A 17,942-nucleotide genomic window follows, 5' to 3' on the forward strand; every position below is an offset into this window, starting at 1 on the left:
AATGCTATATTTAAAAGTAGCTATAATATCCAGCAGCCTGCTAATTTGGGGGGTATGGGGTGAAGGGGGGAAAGGTAATGATAAACCAAAAAATATGCAAAATGAGTATGTTGTTTCTTAGTTTTCATTTTAATAAATTCTATCAGGCTAATACTTCTCAATTTCTTTAAAGAACTACTAACCTAAACATTTACATTAAGGGATTCTCATACCTCTTTCTGGGCAATCTCCCGTAACCGCCGAGGAAGGCGTTTGACATTGTGGCTCATGGCTCTTCGTCTCATGTGCCGTGGCAGAGTCTGGAAAACCAGCGAATTAGAAGATGTCTGGGTCACTGCTTTCAACATGGCACTGATTTCAGCAGCTCGGGCTTGAGCAAAAGTAGAAGCTGTTGAAGGAAATAGCAATGCCATTTAAAAACTCATCTTGAATCAATACTTTTCCTGGTAGATTTCAGAAAGATTTTTAAATACACAAGCTTACAATTCATCCACTACCCTAACCCCTAATAGATTAATACCAATAGTAGTTATTTCTGTATTACATGACTGGGAAACTGTCCTTCAACTTATATTTTTCAAGTTTTTTGCAAGGATTCAGTTCTACTTTCCTAATCAGAAAAAAAAGTTTAAAAAATAAGCTTAAAAGGTTTTATTTTTAAAACAGAAGGCTACATGCAATATAATCACAACTGTTCTTAAGTGTTATCCCACCAGAAAACAAAGAAAAAACAAAATCTTAGTCTTGATTCCAAGGGTTTTCTTCCTTAACAGTGTCTGCTTTTTTACAAATATATAACCATAAGTATTTTTAGTTTTATTGAAAAATAGACTCTTTTTTTCCCTAAAGAATAAACAAAGTGCTGGAGACACTTAAGTGAATTCCTCCAGGAAGGCATAGAGACCATAAGAATACAGGGTTATGAGGTAGTGGGGGTGAGGGTAACGAGGGGGCATCAGGGAACGAGGGGGCATCAGGGAACGAGGCAACAAAGGGCCTGGAGACAGGAACTTACAGGCCTTGGCTGCCCTCAGACTGCACTGAATTTGGTTCAGTGCATCTTTGGAGATGCGTGCTAAAGAGTATGGATGGCATTTTATATTTTTTAACAAGGAGGGAGTGGTGCCAACGACAACTTTAAGACAAAAAAGACAAATCAGGACCTCTAAGAAGATGGCGAGTGGGGGCAGGGAGAGCACGCAGGCCCAGGCAGTGAGTCCAGGCTGCAGGTGAGACACGCCTGAAGTGAAAGTCGCTCAGTCGTGTCCGACTCTGAGACCCCATGGACTACACAGTCCAGGGAATTCTCCAGGCCAGAATACTGGAGTGGGTACCCTGTCACTCCTCCAGGGGATCTTCCCAACCCAGGTCTCCAGCATTGCGGGCGGATTCTTTACCAGCTGAGCCACCAGGGAAGCCCAAGAATACTGGAGTGGGTAGCCTATCCCTTCTCCAGCAGATCTTCCAGACCCAGGAATCGAACCAGGGTCTCCTGCATTGCAGGCAGATTCTTTACCACCTGAGCTACCAGAGGGCACTAGAAATCTGGCTGCAGGAGAAACAGAGCTCACAGTCCAATCACGCTTGGCTTCCGTACAAACACCTACCGGTTATATACTTGGGAATCTCCTGAGAAGTGCCCTCGGGACCTGCTTTCCATCCTCCCTTTTTTCTAAAGGTTACCCTGGAGGAAGGCTGCTCCTTTACATCAGACTCGGCCAGCGGACGGTGGGTCGTTCTGGTCTGCCGCTGTCGGGAAGTTCCAGGATGAGACTCTAGTATGTTTTCAAAAAGAAAACAAGAAGAAACAGGTCACTTTTATCAGAGATAAGGATGAGAGTGTTGGGTGACAACACTGATGGGGATTTTAGTCCTGTAACCCCCCTGTAAGGTGGCTATTCCTGTCCTCCCCTGCAGGAGGAGGGCTCCCAGGTGGGGAGGTGAACTGACTTGCCCGAGGTCACACAGCTAGGAGGCGGCATGCTAGCTAACCATGTCCCTGTGACACACGGAAGAACCTTGGATATAACAGACACAAGCGAAATTTTCTCTATATAAATAGTGCAATGTGAATTTTACACCCAAGTTCCCTTAAATACTACAGTTCACCTGATTGTGCATATTTAGTCTTTCATCTTAATTCTCTGCTACACTCCAATCGATAGCCGCTATGCTAAGCAAGAAATAAAGGCAATTTCTATACATATGCCTGGGCATTCAAACCATTCTGACTTCAAGATATCATCAAATCCCTCTCTGTGAACACAGGGAAAGATCAGTAGAGAATTTCACTGCATTCCTGCTTATTTCCATTGTGGTGACAATTATTAAGGCCCTATAATCAAGAAACATGTTGCAAAGTCTGTCGTTGTGAGACATAAATGAGATATGTGTTAAGGCTTCTCACCCGGCCTGTTGGGCATCAGTGTTGCATCTCAATCTATTTTCTATTTCCTGTTGCTGACTAATAAACAGCTATCCCCTTCACATCACCTTATAAGATTTCTAAAATCAGTACAAAAATTAAATGCTGACATGATAAAGGCAGTGTATTTCAAGAAACATACCAGTGTCATTTAATAAACTGTTAAGGTACAGATAAAATATATCAGCTCTAAAATACGTACAGCCAGTTTTCATTATTCCCAGCTGCTATGTTCTAGAAAGTCACAGCCAACAGTGAACGAGTGAACACTGAGCCCTTGCTCTGAGAGAAAACATGTATGTGTCCATGCGTGTATGTGAGTTACATGTATCTCAGAGATTACAGTCTTAAATCGTAAGAACAACTCAGCCTTTCCTTTCTTTTCCAAAGAGAAAATGAAGTTCAGAAGTGTTAAGTGACCTGCCTGGGGCTGCCGCACAATCGGCATTCAAACCCCGTGACAGCTGGAGTTTCTTACACTACACGGCCCTGCCCCATCAGAATCCTTCTTCTGGTAAGAAGGTCAAACAGGATGGCACTGGGAACTCCACTGGAAATACCTGCATCAGGGAAATCAAAAATGTTCCCACTCTTGATATGACCACCAATGTGCCATGAGGATTAAGCTTGGGGTTACAAATTTAGCACCTAGGGGAATCTGCAAATACAAAGCTTGCAAATAATGAGGGTCAACTGTATCTATTTTTAATCTAGCTCCTCCATCATTTAGATGATGATTACCAAAAGGAGTGACGAAAGCAATCTGATCCATAGGGAAGCGAGTGTAGCGAGTACCATGTGTATCTTACCTTTTTGAGACTGGAAAGGTTTTCCACCTCCATTATGGTGCTTTACTCCACTGTCAGCCACAAAGCCAGAGGATAAAGTCACATTGGTGGGCTGGTTTCTCATTTTCTTTGCATGTTTTCTTTCTTTTGCATTAGACATTTCTGGAAAGAAAGTAATAAATTTTGAAATACATTTTAAAAATAAAAAATAAATTTAATGAATAAATGTTCATGTGACTTAGAATTTGAATCTTCAACATAATACATCTCCATCTATTATAGATGGGTTAATGACACCAAAATGTTATCATAGGGGACTTCCTTGGTGATCCAGTAGTTAAGACTTGGCCTTCCAGTGGAGGAAGCCCGGGTTCGATCCTGGTTGGGGAGCTAAGATATCACATGGCCAAAAGACCAAAACATAAAAACAGAAGCAACACTGTAACAAATTCAATAAAGACTTTAAAAATGGTCCACATTAAAAAAAAAAAAAAACTTAAAAAAAAAGTTACTATGATACTGAGCTACAGCAGGGATTTATAACCAGAGGGACTAGCATTAACACCAAAAACTTTTAATTCAACAGAAAAAAATAACTGTGTTGTACTGTCAAATAATCGAGTCACGTACCAGGGTTGACACTGCATAAAGTTTGTTGGCAGGATGAAAAATGAAGATAAGATCCCTGTGCCCTTGTAAAAAAATTTAGTTAGCTAAAACAGTTTATCAAAATTAAGTGAAACAAGAGCCACGTGAATCAATGAAAAACGAAATACACTATTCCAATATGACACCCTCACCAAAAACTGAACACAAATTACTAACATTTTCATTTCTACTACTGAGATGAGGCCAGCTGTACCTTTAGAACTGCAAAAGATTTCAATTTGAAGTAAGAAGACAAAGGGACAAAAACCTAGTGGAGCTTGATTCCACAGCGGTTCTCAGCTCTCAAATTCAATGCCCCTCTCTTTTACTGAAGAGCTTGAAACACCTGTCTTCTATTTTAAATGAAATTCATTAATTACATAACCTACTAGACACATAACTTTTATCAAAACAAGTCCTACAATATGTGCCCTCATTGTGATGTAGGGGAGAACTAAAAGTAATTAGTGAAGTGAAAGTCGCTCAGTTGTGTCCGACTCTTTGTAACCCCATGGACCATATAGTTCATGGAATTCTCCAGGCCAGAATACTGGAGTGGGTAGCCTTTCTCTTCTCCAGGGGCTCTTCCCAAGCCAGGGATCGAACCCAGGTCTCCCGCATTGCAGGCGGGTTCTTTACCAGCCGAGCCACAAGAGAAGCCCAAAAGTAACTAAAATAATATTTCTTTTCTGTATGTAAGTATTTCACATAACTAGATGACATTATGAAACAGAGGTATGTTTAACCCAGGGGGATAATCACAGACACAGGCGCCAACAGAGGCATGGGCACGATCTGCAGAGCTGGAGCGGAGCGGAGCCTAGAAGCCCCCACAGGGCAGGCATTAACTCTTTCCTTGCTGACTGTAGGGAGGGAAGCGTCCTGCAGGAAGGAGACACTAGGAGGCCGGAAGGCTCAGTGCAGCCACGACCAAGCTATTCTCCAAGCATTTAAATGTTTTAATACTAGCCTTTACTCACACCTATGATTCATGGGGTCGCAAAGAGTCGGACAAGAATGAGCGACTGATCTGATCTGATACATAGAATTACACGCCCGCGACAACCACAAAGGCAGAGATGCAGGTGTATACTAGTACCTGTTAGGGCAGTAATGCCACTGCGACGTGGTTCCCTAAACTCGTAAACACTCTTTGGTAAAGTACAAATCCTACTTTTAAAGTTCAATCTTGCCTTTTTATTGTATTCCTGGAAAACTCAGTACATATTAAATCCATCCAGCCACTACTTTACACAAAGCAGAGTCAGGTATCATACACTGCAGGACAGCTAACACCCCTGATCCCTGTCTAGTAAATGGCAGCAGTGTTACCCCAATCACTATGCTGACCACCTGCACAAACTTTCAAAATTCACATCAGGATTTGCACCACACCCGATGAGTGCCATTGAATTAAATTCACTTATCTTCTTTCCAATTCAATACTTCATAAAAATCAAGAGTAATCTATGTGGCAGAGTGTTTAAGAGCCTTTACTTCAGAGTGAGAAAGACCTGGATTCAAATATCTTCCGTTAACACTTTTTAGTCATATAATCTTAGGAAAATGATTTTCCCTCTTTGAGCTTCGGTCCCCCTTTCTATAAATGGGAATGATCTACAAATGGTTGTAAGGTAATGTACCCAACACAATGCATGGGGCTCTGCATAAACTAAGGGCTCAGTTAATGGTAACTCTTACTCTTAAATAAAAAATGAAGTCACAGAAATGTATCTCATTTCACTTTCTCACTCCATTCTGTTTTCACTTACATGAAAAACAACTTGATCTACACTCCAAAATATTTTCCAAACTTAAAAATACGTAGTAAGTAAACAGAGCTCTGCAAAACTCACTGACTAGTGAAGGTCTGACTGTATTAAGAACCATTCAAAATTATCCTACAAAACAGTTCAGTCCACATGCTTGAATCAGAACTTAACCAGTAAAACACATCACTAACTGGGAGCCCTGGCTGGGACAACAAATTTAGGAACCAGAAATCATATCTCTGAGCTTAGGTTTGAGAGTAGAAAATGAGCAGATTGAACTAGCAAGGAATCTCAAACAGTTCTGATGCTAGAAGAGAATGAATGTAGAATACATCCTTATGAAGCCTGAGGATTTAGTTTAAAATAGCTTCCAGCAGGAATTTTAACATTCCTTTAACATTACCTTTAACACTCATGTGAATTTTACATATTCCCAACAGTCACAGTTTTGTTTTCATAGCCATTTTAGTCAAAACTTCAATGAGCACTAAGTATGTGCCAGGCTTTATAAAAGTGTTTTCTCTCAAATATTCACATAAATTGAACATGTCATATTTTCCCATCCAGCATATTATCCCCTGGCTGATCAGATACAACCCTTGGTAGAGTAGAATCTGGTTTGAAAACCAGGGAATTAAACAGATGATCTCTGACTTATTTTACCCTAAAAAACTGGTGACTCAGACTTAATAAAATCTGCTTAATGAACACAGGCATGCTGTTTCACAAGAAATATTAATATTTCCAGTTTACTTCAGTTCAGTTGCTCAGTTGTGTCCAACTCTTTGCGACCCCATGGTCTATAGCACGCCAGGCTTCCCTGTCCACCACCAATCCCCAGAGCTTGCTCAAACTCATGTCCATCAAGTCGGTGATGCCATCCAACCATCTCATCCTCTGTCATCCCCTTCTCCTCCTGACTTCAATCTTTCCCAGCATTAGGGTCTTTTCCAATGTGTCAGTTCTTTGCATCAGGTGGCCAAAGTATTAGAGTTTCAGCTTCAACATCAGTCCTTCCAATGAATATTTAGAACTGATTTCTTTTAGGATTGACTGGTTTGATCTCCTTGTAGTCCAAGGGACTCTCAAGAGTCTTCTCCAATACTACTCAAGTTTAATTATCTGTAATGCTTCAAGAGAGTGCCTATTTAAAAATCATATGGTGAAGTGTTTTGTAAATTAAAAACACCTCCTAATTATCCAGTTTAATCAAATTTAATAAGCTTGGGGGGTACCTATATGTGGTTAATAGCTTTGGGTTGTGTATATACCAAAGTAGCACATGGGTGTGGCCTCTTTCCTTAAAGAATTACTCATCTTAAGCACCAATATTTATTGAGAACTTTGTGTGTCAGGCCCTATTCCCCATGCCTTAACTCATACTTACTTACTTATTCTTACAACCCTGTGAGGGAAGTACTAGCACTACCCTCATTTCATAAATGAAAAAACTGAAGCACAGAGAGGTGAAACTCAGCTTGTGATTGTGCGGGGATTCAAACCAGGCAGTCTGGCTATATTCACCATTCTTAAAAACAGTTAGAGAATAAGATCACATATAGTAAAAGATGAAAGGGCTTCTCTGGTCGCTCAATGGTAAAGAATCCTCCTGCCAATGCAAGACACCTGGGTTTGATCCCTGATCCAGGAAGATCCCACATGCCGAGGAGCAGCTAAGCCCCTGCACCACAATTCCTGAGCCCGTGCTCTAGAGCCCAGGAGCTGCAGCTACTGAGACTGTGTGCCCTAGAGCCTGTGCTCTGCAACAAGAGAAGCCACTGCAGTGGGACGCCTGCGCACCGCAACTCAAGTAGCCGCTACTTGCTGCAACTAGAGAAAAGCCCCAGCAGCAACTAACACACAACACAGGGGTCTAAAATGAACTAAAAAAGAGAAAATTTTTTTTATTTTAAAAGACTAAATTTTGCAGTACAGCACAATAGGAAACAGGATAAGCGAAAGAAAAAGTGTGAATCTACAGGAAAAGTCAATGAGAACATAAGATTTCATTAGTCGGAACTTAGGGAAGAAAGTATTTAAGAATCTGCTTCATGACTTCAGGAGTGAGGACTCTGGATAACTAGAGTGGAAAGAGCAGGAGAGGACAAAACAGTAGGCAAGGCTTGGAGGCAAAAACTCTAAACCAGTGAAAAAGCTCTGAAGGTTCTCGAGTCAGAGTTGGAAAGCCAAAACCCCACAGTATGTAGAACAAAATGAGGTGGAAAACAGAGGATTCTGTTTCAGAAGCAGGGGTGGACAGGGATTTTTGCCAGTCTTTTTCACTGCCGCATCTCCAGGACCTAGCAGAGTGTCTTGCACAAAGCAGGGGCTCAATATATATATCTGTTGAATATGCATGTGCATGCGTAAAATAAGAAGTGAAACGTGCCTGTAATGCATATTTTAACAGTAAAAAATATTTAGCCAAGTACCACTGCTTCTGATACTGCATGACTGAATATCTGCCAAGAGAACAGCTCTGGGGCCATTTGCTGCACCGAGATCAATAATCTCCTACTTGAAATCAGATGCCAGTCACTAGGCTTCTGCAGAGACATCTTGTAAATCTCGAGGGGCTCTCCAGAGGAGGAAGCATGAGGGGGCAGGGAGGAGGTGAACAGTGCCAAGTCTCCCCAAGGTTCTCCGAATCACCCATCTTATTCCTTTAGAGAGTGCAAGCCCAGTCCTAGGAGAGCCTCTGCCTGGTGGGGCAATGCAGAGAAATGACAGACAGAGTGGGCTCAAGATCACAGGGGCTGAAGTGTAAACAGATAAAGTAGGGGGTCCCCAGAAAAACAACCAGGCAAGGCTTTCTTGGCATTAGAGAAGCCATTTCTTGCCTAAGCCATTTTGTGATCTAAGCCTGGCCACAAGCCTTGTCCCTGAACAGCATGGCTCAGTAATAATGATCTTAATGGACCTTAAAAAACGATCTTAAGATCCCCTGCAGCAGGAAATGGCAGCCCATGCAGGATTTCTGCCTAGGAAATCCCATGGACAAAGGAGCCTGGTAGGCTACAGTCCATGGGGTTTCAAAGAGAGTAGGACACTGACTGAGCAGCTGAAAGGGACCTAAAAAACAACTATTATCAGGCAGGAGAAGTACCAGTAATAAAAATCAGTTGTAAACTCCCATTTCTATTTCCATGACCAAGAGTAGCCTGAAACATTTTCTCCAGCTGTTTTGCAGAATTTGAACCCCCTCGGGCACTCAATCATCAGATCAACTGGGATGATGATGCTAACCTTTCTTATGACCCCCTCCCCCAACCCCGTCTCTTCCACTAAAACTAAAACTCTGTTGACCTTTGCCACAAGTCTATGCTGAACTGCCTTCCGCTGGAGCCCCTTCATGAATATGCATGTATTCCTAGCTTAAAACCTGGAGAAGGAAATGGCAACCCACTCCAGTATTCTTGCCTGGAAAATCCCCACGGACGGAGGAGCCTGGCAGGCTACAGTCCAAGGGGTCGCAAAAGAGTCGGACGCGACTCAAGCGACTTAACTTACTTTAGCTTAAAAGGTCCCGGATTTTCTGCTGGGGAGACACTGCTTTGGGAAAGATCCCCGGTATTCTCCTCACTTGAAGCAAGTAATAAATCCTTCCTTCTGACCTTTGGCTTCATTGAGTCCTTTTGTTTCGTGTTTTTTTTTTTTTTTTTGGCTTGACACCCACCAAGACGTGACCCCAGTTCTCTGATAAAAGTAGGAGGTGCCAAGCGGAAAGAAGGGCCCCAGCGCTAGCAGCAAGGGAAGAAGAGTAGGTTATAGTTGGGTGTGAGGACAATCCAAGAGGAGCCCGGCCAATACTGGGCACCCGCAGTGGGAGGCCACACACTCTTTCTCACAGTCGCGATCCCTGGAGGACGCCAGCCCCTCACGACCTACCTGCCAGACGCCCAGTGTGAAGAAACCAGGACTCCCCACCTAGTCCGGATGACAAGGTTCTGCCACAGCCACCGACGCGCCGGGCGAGGCGAGCGAACTGGAGGGCGCATGCGCCAGTGTGACCGCGACCTCCACGTGGCCCGGAGTCGCACGGAGACTACAACTCCCAGAATGCCGAGCGAATCCCCGGCCAAGCTTTAAAGCAGCGATTCTGGCCCCGGCTGGTCAGGTGAAGAGCGAGCGAGAACCGAGTTCTGCGTAGTTGTTTCCGAGGGGCAGCAAGGGAAAAGGGTTTAACCATGTCGTCTCTGGTCAGAAAGATAATCAGCACCGCGAAAGCCCCCGCGGCCATTGGTCCCTACAGGTACAGGAGGGCTGTGGGAGCCGAGAAGGACTCGAGGCGTCTGGGGTGGCGACCCCGGCGCGGGCACTCGGGGCGTGTGGGGTGGGGGTTTGGGGCTTGGGCTGCTGCTGGTACTGCTAAGTCGCTTCAGTCGTGTCCGACTCTGTGCGACCCCATAGACGGCAGCCGCTAGTCCAGGTTAGAGCTGCTGCGGGCCTCGGGCTTCACTGTGCCCACTGGAACTGAACCATAGCAGGCTACGCACCGAGAGACTCAATACCAATTGTGTTATAAAATTACCAATTGTATTTAAAGTTATAAAGGAAAAAAGATATGAGGGGAGACGTCATGAAATAAAAGAGGAAAGTTGGGAGCATGTTGAACAAAATATAGGGAAGTAGGACATTAGAAATGAAAGTATCTTATTTTCTGAATAACCGTGAAATGGGGTAAAACAGATTTTACTTCTAAATTTAAAGTGAAGTTAAGGTCTCTTTATCAAAAATTTTTTAAACATTTAATGCCATTGAAATGTGTACTTTAAAATGGTTAAAATGGTAGATTTTATGTTTAGAAACAATGGTGGGACTTTTTATCTAAGAGAGAATTAATTGCAAAAATGAACAGGAACTAAAAAGCCTCTTGATGAAAGTGAAAGAGGAGAGTGAAAAAGTTGGCCTAAAGCTCAACATTCAGAAAACTAAGATCATGGCATCTGGTCCCATCACTTCATGGCAAATAGATGGGGAAACAGTGGAAACAGTGTCAGACTTCATTTTTTTGGGCTCCAAAATCACTGCAGATGGTGATTGCAGCCATGAAATTAAAAGACACTTACTCCTTGAAAGGAAAGTTATGTCCAACCTAGATAGCATATCAAAAGCAGAGACATTACTTTGCCAACAAAGGTCCGTCAAGGCTATGGTTTTTCCAGTGGTCATGTATGGATGTGAGAGTTGGACTGTGAAGAAAGCTGAGCACCGAAGAATTGATGCTTTTGAACTGTGATGTTGGAAAAGACTCTTGAGTGTCCCTTGGACTGCAAGGAGATCCAAACAGTCCATTCTCAAGGAGATCAGCCCTGGGTGTTCTTTGGAAGGAATGATGCTAAAGCTAAAACTCCAGTACTTTGGCCACCTCATACGAAGAGTTGACTCATTGGAAAAGACTGATGCTGGGAAGGATTGGGGGCAGGAGGAGAAGGGGACGACAGAGGATGAGATGGCTGGATGGCATCACCGACTTGATGGACGTGAGTTTGAGTGAACTCCGGGAGTTGGTGATGGACAGGGAGGCCTGGCATGCTGCAGTTCACAGGGTCGCAAAGAGTTGGACTCGACTGAGCGGCTGAACTGAACTGAAAGTTGATTTGTTTGGCTCTCTTTCAGGTCTCAGTGTAGCTTATGCTTTTCCCTGTGGTCTTGTTACTAATTCTAATATTTAGTTACTACAAAAATGATCAGTTTGGAAAGTAAGCCATGTATCCTTCTTGACCCTTCAGCAATGATTAACCTTGTCTCATTACTTATTTTCTTGAGTGCTTGGCAGTGCTTTCTTTTGTCGGTTATGGGATCTTAGTTCCCTGACCAGGAATTGAACCCAGCCCCTGGAGTGAAAGTGCCAAGTCCTAACTACCAGACCCAGAGAATTCCCTGTTTAGTTTTTAAGAAACTCCCAACTACTTTCCAAAGTGTGTGTACTATTTTGCATAACCACCAACAAAGTATGAAGATTCCGTTTTCTCCACATCCTCATCCATGCTTATTATCAGTCATGCCTTATTGTGTGTAGTGGTATGGTGGAGTGGCTTTGGTTTGCATTACTCCTTCACTCTTTGTATGTCTTCTTTTACGAGGTGTCTGTTCAGATCATTTGTCCAGTATTTTGCTGGGTTGTCTGTCTTTATATTATTGAATTATATAAGAGTTCTTTATATATTCTGAATACAAATCCATTGTTAAATAAGCGTTTCACAAATATTTTCTCCCAATTTGTAACTTGGGTTTCCATTTTCTTAAAGATGACTTTCAATAAACAAAAGGTTTTAATTTCCATGAAGTCCGATTACTATTTTGTATTTTGTACTTTTTGTATCTTAGCAAAGAAATCTCTTAGCATTGAGTTTTACATTTTATATTTTACACATTTTGGATTTCTGTTCTTTGCAGTCAGGCTGTGTTAGTCGACAGGACCATTTACATTTCAGGACAACTAGGCATGGACCCTGCAAGTGGACAGCTTGTGCCAGGAGGGGTGGCAGAAGAGGCTAAACAGGTGAGTCATTTTCCACATTTGAAGTTCCCTTTTCTACTTCTTTTTCATCATATTGAGGAATATTAAGAATCCATTTGGCTCATTTATTTTACAGAGATTATCAGATAGATGCTTTTTAAGTTATCTGTTGACTTATTGACGTAAAACAGTTTTACATCAATAGAAAGTTCTAAATGTGATGAATCATTTAACAACCTAAAAAAAAAAAAATTTTACCTGCCAAGGTGACTTTAAACCTGAATTATTGGGTATTAACTAAATTTACTGTGGTAATCATTTCACAATACATACATGTATTAAATCATCATGTTATTTACCTAAAACTAATGCAGTGTTATATCTCAAGTTATATTTCAGTGAAATGAGAAGGAAATTGTGAAAGCAATTGTGAATTGTGAAAGCAATTGTGAATTGTGAAAACATCTTGCCACTTCCGCATGAGTTGGGAAATTTTTTTAGGCCAATGACCATAAAAATAATCCACCACCACAGAAGTAAAAATCAATGTTTGTTAGAGAGAGAGAAATATCAAAGGTTACATGCAGTATGTTTTCTAAAAATATTAGTAAGGATGGGAGTATAATTCTAATCCAATAAATAGAATTAAATTATCATTTAGTACATTCACTGAGTCATTTGTGATGTCCAAAGGTAGAAAATAACCTAAAATGTGCATCATGAGGAACTAGCTAAAGAAATCCTGCTAGATCTGTACAGCTAAATTAATATGGAAATATCTTCCAGATAAATTGTTATATAATAAAACCAAGATACAGAACAGCTTGCACAATAAGCTACTGTGTGTGTCTCTGTCTAAGGATATATACATTTATGCTGGTATAGGCATTGGCTGTCTCTGGAAGGATATACAAGAAACTGGAAACAGTTTTCTAGTTGTTGCCTTTGATGAAGGAAGCTCGGGAGGGAGAGTGAGGGTGAAAGACATCTTTTCACTGTATATGTTTTTTGTAGGTTTTCAGTTTTTTGCCATATCCATGTATAACCCATTTAGAAGATTAAATTTTTTAAAATCATCAACTACTATAATGTGACTAAAGTGGAAGAGTGAATTGGAAAAATAATAAATTAAGGACAGAGTGAAAAACTAATGTTTTTCCAAAGGCTGAAGTGTCAAACATACACACATACAAGTGATACAGAATTAGGAGCCCAAGTAGTTATTTCTGTTTTAGCTTAGTTGACATTGACAATTTCACAATTCTAGCATTGAGGAAGAGACTTCAGTCTTTCTCCTCACAAAAAGAGACAAATTCTCACTGTATTTCAGAAAGATTCACTCCATCAAAGAAAGCCAAGAGGCAGTTTACTTGTATAGAGGTGGCTTATGAAGAGTGAATTTCCTAGAAAAGGAAGATTTTTCTGCAACATAGGAAGTATTAGTAAAAGATGGTTAACTGAATTGAGTTAAATCTTCAATGTAACATTAGTGCCTAAGGGCTTTCTTGCCTTGGTTCACAGGCTCTTACAAACATAGGTGAAATTCTGAAAGCAGCAGGCTGTGACTTCACGAATGGTGAGCAACTTGAAATTATTTCCCATTTCTTTTTGATATTTCTTTGGTCTTTTTAAAGAACACATGGCATCTAATAATATGTCCTGCTGTATCTTTTGTTGTTTGAAGTTGGCTGAGTTTCAGTCCCATAGACACAATACCAATGAAAAATTAATATAGTCGATCTAGAGCCATATACATAATATCAGTAAAAAATTAATCAGTTAGTCAATCTAAGGGAAAAAATGGAACATTTTATTTGACCCAACCTGAGGCTGATACCTGGCAGACAGTCTTTCAGAAAGCTCTGAGGACTATTCTGAAGAGGTAAGGGGAGAGGCCAGCATATACATGACCTGGCCCAAATCTTGGCAGAAGGTTAGAGCTATTCGTGAGGAACAGATAGCTAAGTTAATGGTTTTAGTGCTAGGTATGGAAACATATGTAAAACTAGATTCATAACATTTTCTCCAGAAAATATCTATCTGGGGGCCGGTTCTGCCAGTTTCCCTAGAGCACGAAGTGCCTTATCCTGATCTTCTTCCTGAATTCCTTTCAGGATGTATTGTAGGTCAGCGACTACAGTGGCTATGACTTGATTCTTATAGAACTGGATGCTCCCTTTTGATCTTAATTTCAATCATTGCCAAGTCAGGTGAGGACTTAGTTGATATGTCACTCAGTGTGCTGTTAGTGGACTAAAGCTCTGTTAATAGTAGCCAGAAGCCAGGAAACAAGTCTCTCTTGTTGCTGCTTCCTATATCTAGAGTACAACTATTATAATCATCGATCTTGAAGAACTGTATTTTAGGTCAATAATTTCACGTCATCTAGTTATTTTTACTGGAGACTTGGTCACGTTTGATAATGCAAGAAACAATCTTGCAAAATAGAACACAGGTAATATAGCTAGTGACATGAATAAGCTCATAAGTAAGTTATGTTATGGTCTAGGGAGTTGCATGGCCAGCACCAGCAAAAGAAGAATTGAACTTTATGGTTGAACAGGTATTTCTGTTGTTGAAGAGGTCTGGCTAATGCTCTATGAAGACACCCAGTGCACACTAGAGGGGAGGCAGGAGGACTAAATTGGCAGAGAAAAGAAATTTTATGTTAACATTTTTATTGTCTTGCCTTAAAATGTGAATTTTATTTCATCACTACCATTTTTCTAAGTAATGTTTTAGATCAGACCAAATAACTAAACAAACCTAATGACAATGTATATATCTCCTAGTGGTAAAAGCAACTGTTTTGCTGGCTGATATAAATGACTTCAGTACTGTCAACGATGTCTACAAACAATGTAAGTTATTTGGCTTTATTACTATTTTCCATTTTAAAGAGAAGTGTATCTACTGGACTTCCCTGATGGCCCAGGGGTAAAGAACCCACCTTGCAGTGCAGGGGATGTGAGTTCAATCCCTGGTCCCAGAAGATTCCACATCCTGAAGGGCAGCTAAGCCCATGCACTGCAACTAAGACCCAACATAGCCGAATAAATAAACATTTAAAAAAGATATATATTAACCTTAATAAGTGTCCATTATAAATTAAGAAGGGCTTTCCTGGTGGCTCAGTGGTAAAGAATCCGCGTGCAAATGCAGGAGAGGTGGGTTTGATCTCTGGGTCGGGAACATCCTCTAGAGAAGGAAATGGCAATCCACTCCAGTATTCTTGCCTGGGAAATCCCATGGACAGAGGAGCCTGGTGAGCTACAGTCCATGGGGTCACGACTTAGCAGCTAAACAACAACAATACATTAAGAATGTTGGGCGAGGTTAAAGAAATGGTCATAGATCCTGTCCTGAAAGAATTAATAGCTGATTAGAAACACAAAGTGTGTCCCCTTGAAAAAGATCCAAGTTATTTCTATTGCATTCCCTAGAAAAACATAGCACAACCAGACAAATCCTTTTTCCTTAAGCTTAATTTTATTACATCCTTCTCAGGTTTTCTGTACTCTCCTAATCATTTTTCAAGACATGACTGCATTTATTATTGGTGTGATGAGGTCTAGCCACGATCTGTCCTGCTCTCTCAGAACCATTAACTGGTTAGTTAATATTTCTGTGCCTTGGTTTCCTCATATCCTAAATGTGGAAAACATCTTGTAAGGTTAGAATTTTAAATGAGTTAATACAGCATGTAAGCATGCATGTTAGAACAGATTCTGAAGAGTGTATATTTTCATTTTTTTCCCAGAAAGCTAAGATATTTTTAAGAATATTAAATATTGTGGGACTCATGGCAAAGTATTTTGTCAAACAAATATGAACATGAGCTTCTTTTTTCCAATGTTGGCTTGTATCTAAGAACTGACATAGATCTGAATTACTTACCAGATTCTTGATCCTGCAGTGTTGAATTACAATATAGTATCTGAAAAAACTAAAATGAAATTCTTTTAAATTAGATTTCCAGAGTAGTTTTCCTGCGAGAGCTGCTTACCAGGTTGCTGCTTTGCCCAAAGTAAGTACACATTTGTCTTAAAAATTAAGAAAATTAAAAATCAAGGCTACAAGCTTCCCTGGTGACCTAATGGTAAGAGTCCACTGGCAATGCAGAGGACATGCGTTCAGTCGCTGGTCTGGGAAGATCCTACATGCCACGGGGCAGCTATATCCGTGTGCCAAAACTACTGAGCCCACGTACCTAGATACTGTGCTCCACGACAAGAGAAACCACCGCCATGAAAAGCCCGTGCACCGCAACTAGAGAGCAGCCCATACTCGTCACTACTAGCAAAAAGCCCTTGCAGCAGTGAAGACCCAGCACAGCTAAAAATAACAAATAAATATTTAAAAAAAGAAAAAATCAAGGCCACACATGAATGTGAATACAACAGAATCATTTTACTTAAACTATGAGAAGTAAAACAGCCACTGTATTGTTTTACTGTTACTTAACAACTATAAATTGAGCCAGGTCTGTGAGTTCTACAGTTAAAATTTTAATTTTCTATTGTATAATAAAATATCTAGGAAATGCCCTGGCGGTCCAGTGGTTGGGACTCCGCGCTTTCACTGCCGAGGGCTCGAGTTTGATCCTTGGTTGGGGAACTAAGATCCAACAAGCTGTATGGTGTGGCCAAAGACAATACTAAGCTTTCCATTAGGAAAAATCATCTGAAAAACAATGGCTCGTAGATTTCTTACCATTCTTACTTTGGTTTTCTAATTGAACTAGAAGCACTTCCTATGCCCCTTAGCAGCACTATATTTCTACCTATAAAGAAGCAATTCTCATGGACTTCTGGAAATTTTGCACCAAAGAAATTTAGCTTCTGTGAATGGTATTTTTGTTGCTTTGACTGTTACTTGGAATGATCAGTATTATCAAATTTATTAAGATGCAGAATGAGATAGAAGGAGCTCTGAACTTGACATAAGACATGGGGTTGAACCTCTGCCATTTGGCTTTGTGTTCTGGGATGGGTTAAACAACCTTTCTAAGCTTCAGTGTATCATCCTCTGCACTGAGAGAACCCTGATAACAGAGCTGCTAGGGGAATCACACAAGCTAACATAAATGAACATGCTGGGCACGGTAGCCTAGCCTTTTCTTAGTGATTCTTGGTGAATGTGCCCCCTCCTTTCCTTCTTTGAAAAGTTTAATGTTAAAAAACGCATATGTTTTCAGTAGATATTATGATGCTCTCCTAATCTGTGTTATTTTCCCAACAGGGAGGCCGTGTTGAGATCGAAGCAATAGCTGTGCAAGGACCTCTCACGACAGCATCACTCTAAGTGGGCCAAGTGTTATTTAGTCTGGAAATTTAATAGTATTTTTAAACTAATGGCTTAATCCTTGTTGGAAAGTGTAAGATTGAAATATCTAGAAATATGGAAATACCATATAATAAGGGAAACAACATGAATTGAAGATTAATGATGAATCTAGTTACTAATGTTACAAATTATACTTCTGTAACACTTGTATTGCTGGATGTGGGAAAACAGACATGCCTTACTGAGTTAACTCAGAAGAATAAAAGTAGAGAAATAACATAGGAAAGATGAGCACACCTAATTCAACTAAACCCTATTAATTTAATGATGTGAAGTATTTTATTATGTCAGATATGTGATTTTTGCTAGAATAAAATTAAAGTATTTAAATTTGAATGGCAGAGATAAAGGAGAAGAAAGTGGACCAAATTTTATATAGATAATATTTTTCTAGTGGAAATAGCATGCAGATTTTCCTTGGTGTGATTCCATTTACTGATTTTTTTAACAGTTTAATGTATGCATTAAATTACATTACCTAAATAAAAGTGAAGAAACCA

The 17,942-nt window shown here is 40.6% G+C and overlaps 2 protein-coding genes across 3 annotated transcripts in view; one reads left to right on the top strand and one right to left on the bottom strand.

The window, feature by feature from the left end:
- POP1 (POP1 homolog, ribonuclease P/MRP subunit) overlaps positions 1 to 9,645 on the bottom strand; it is a 35,116-nt gene extending 25,471 nt beyond the window's left edge. The window contains exons 1-4 of one of the 2 annotated variants that reach the window (XM_005215620.5): positions 9,522 to 9,645; positions 3,235 to 3,375; positions 1,608 to 1,775; positions 213 to 388 (exon numbers count right to left, since the gene is read on the bottom strand). In XM_005215620.5, the coding sequence (XP_005215677.1) occupies positions 213 to 388; positions 1,608 to 1,775; positions 3,235 to 3,373 (483 nt within the window). In that variant the 5' untranslated portion in view covers positions 3,374 to 3,375; positions 9,522 to 9,645. Of the gene's footprint in view, positions 1 to 212; positions 389 to 1,607; positions 1,776 to 3,234; positions 3,376 to 9,521 lie in introns of those variants that run through there. The other variant, NM_001193215.1, reaches the window with a different exon arrangement.
- A 103-nt stretch (positions 9,646 to 9,748) lies between these two features.
- Positions 9,749 to 17,942, top strand: RIDA (reactive intermediate imine deaminase A homolog). The gene is given in 6 exon segments (NM_001034208.2): positions 9,749 to 9,885; positions 12,033 to 12,138; positions 13,618 to 13,672; positions 14,889 to 14,957; positions 16,068 to 16,123; positions 17,338 to 17,942. Coding segments are annotated over 6 exon segments (414 nt in total). The 5' UTR covers positions 9,749 to 9,820; the 3' UTR covers positions 17,401 to 17,942.

This window comes from Bos taurus, chromosome 14 (genome assembly GCF_002263795.3).
Source record: "Bos taurus isolate L1 Dominette 01449 registration number 42190680 breed Hereford chromosome 14, ARS-UCD2.0, whole genome shotgun sequence".
NCBI classification, from domain to species: domain Eukaryota; kingdom Metazoa; phylum Chordata; class Mammalia; order Artiodactyla; family Bovidae; genus Bos; species Bos taurus.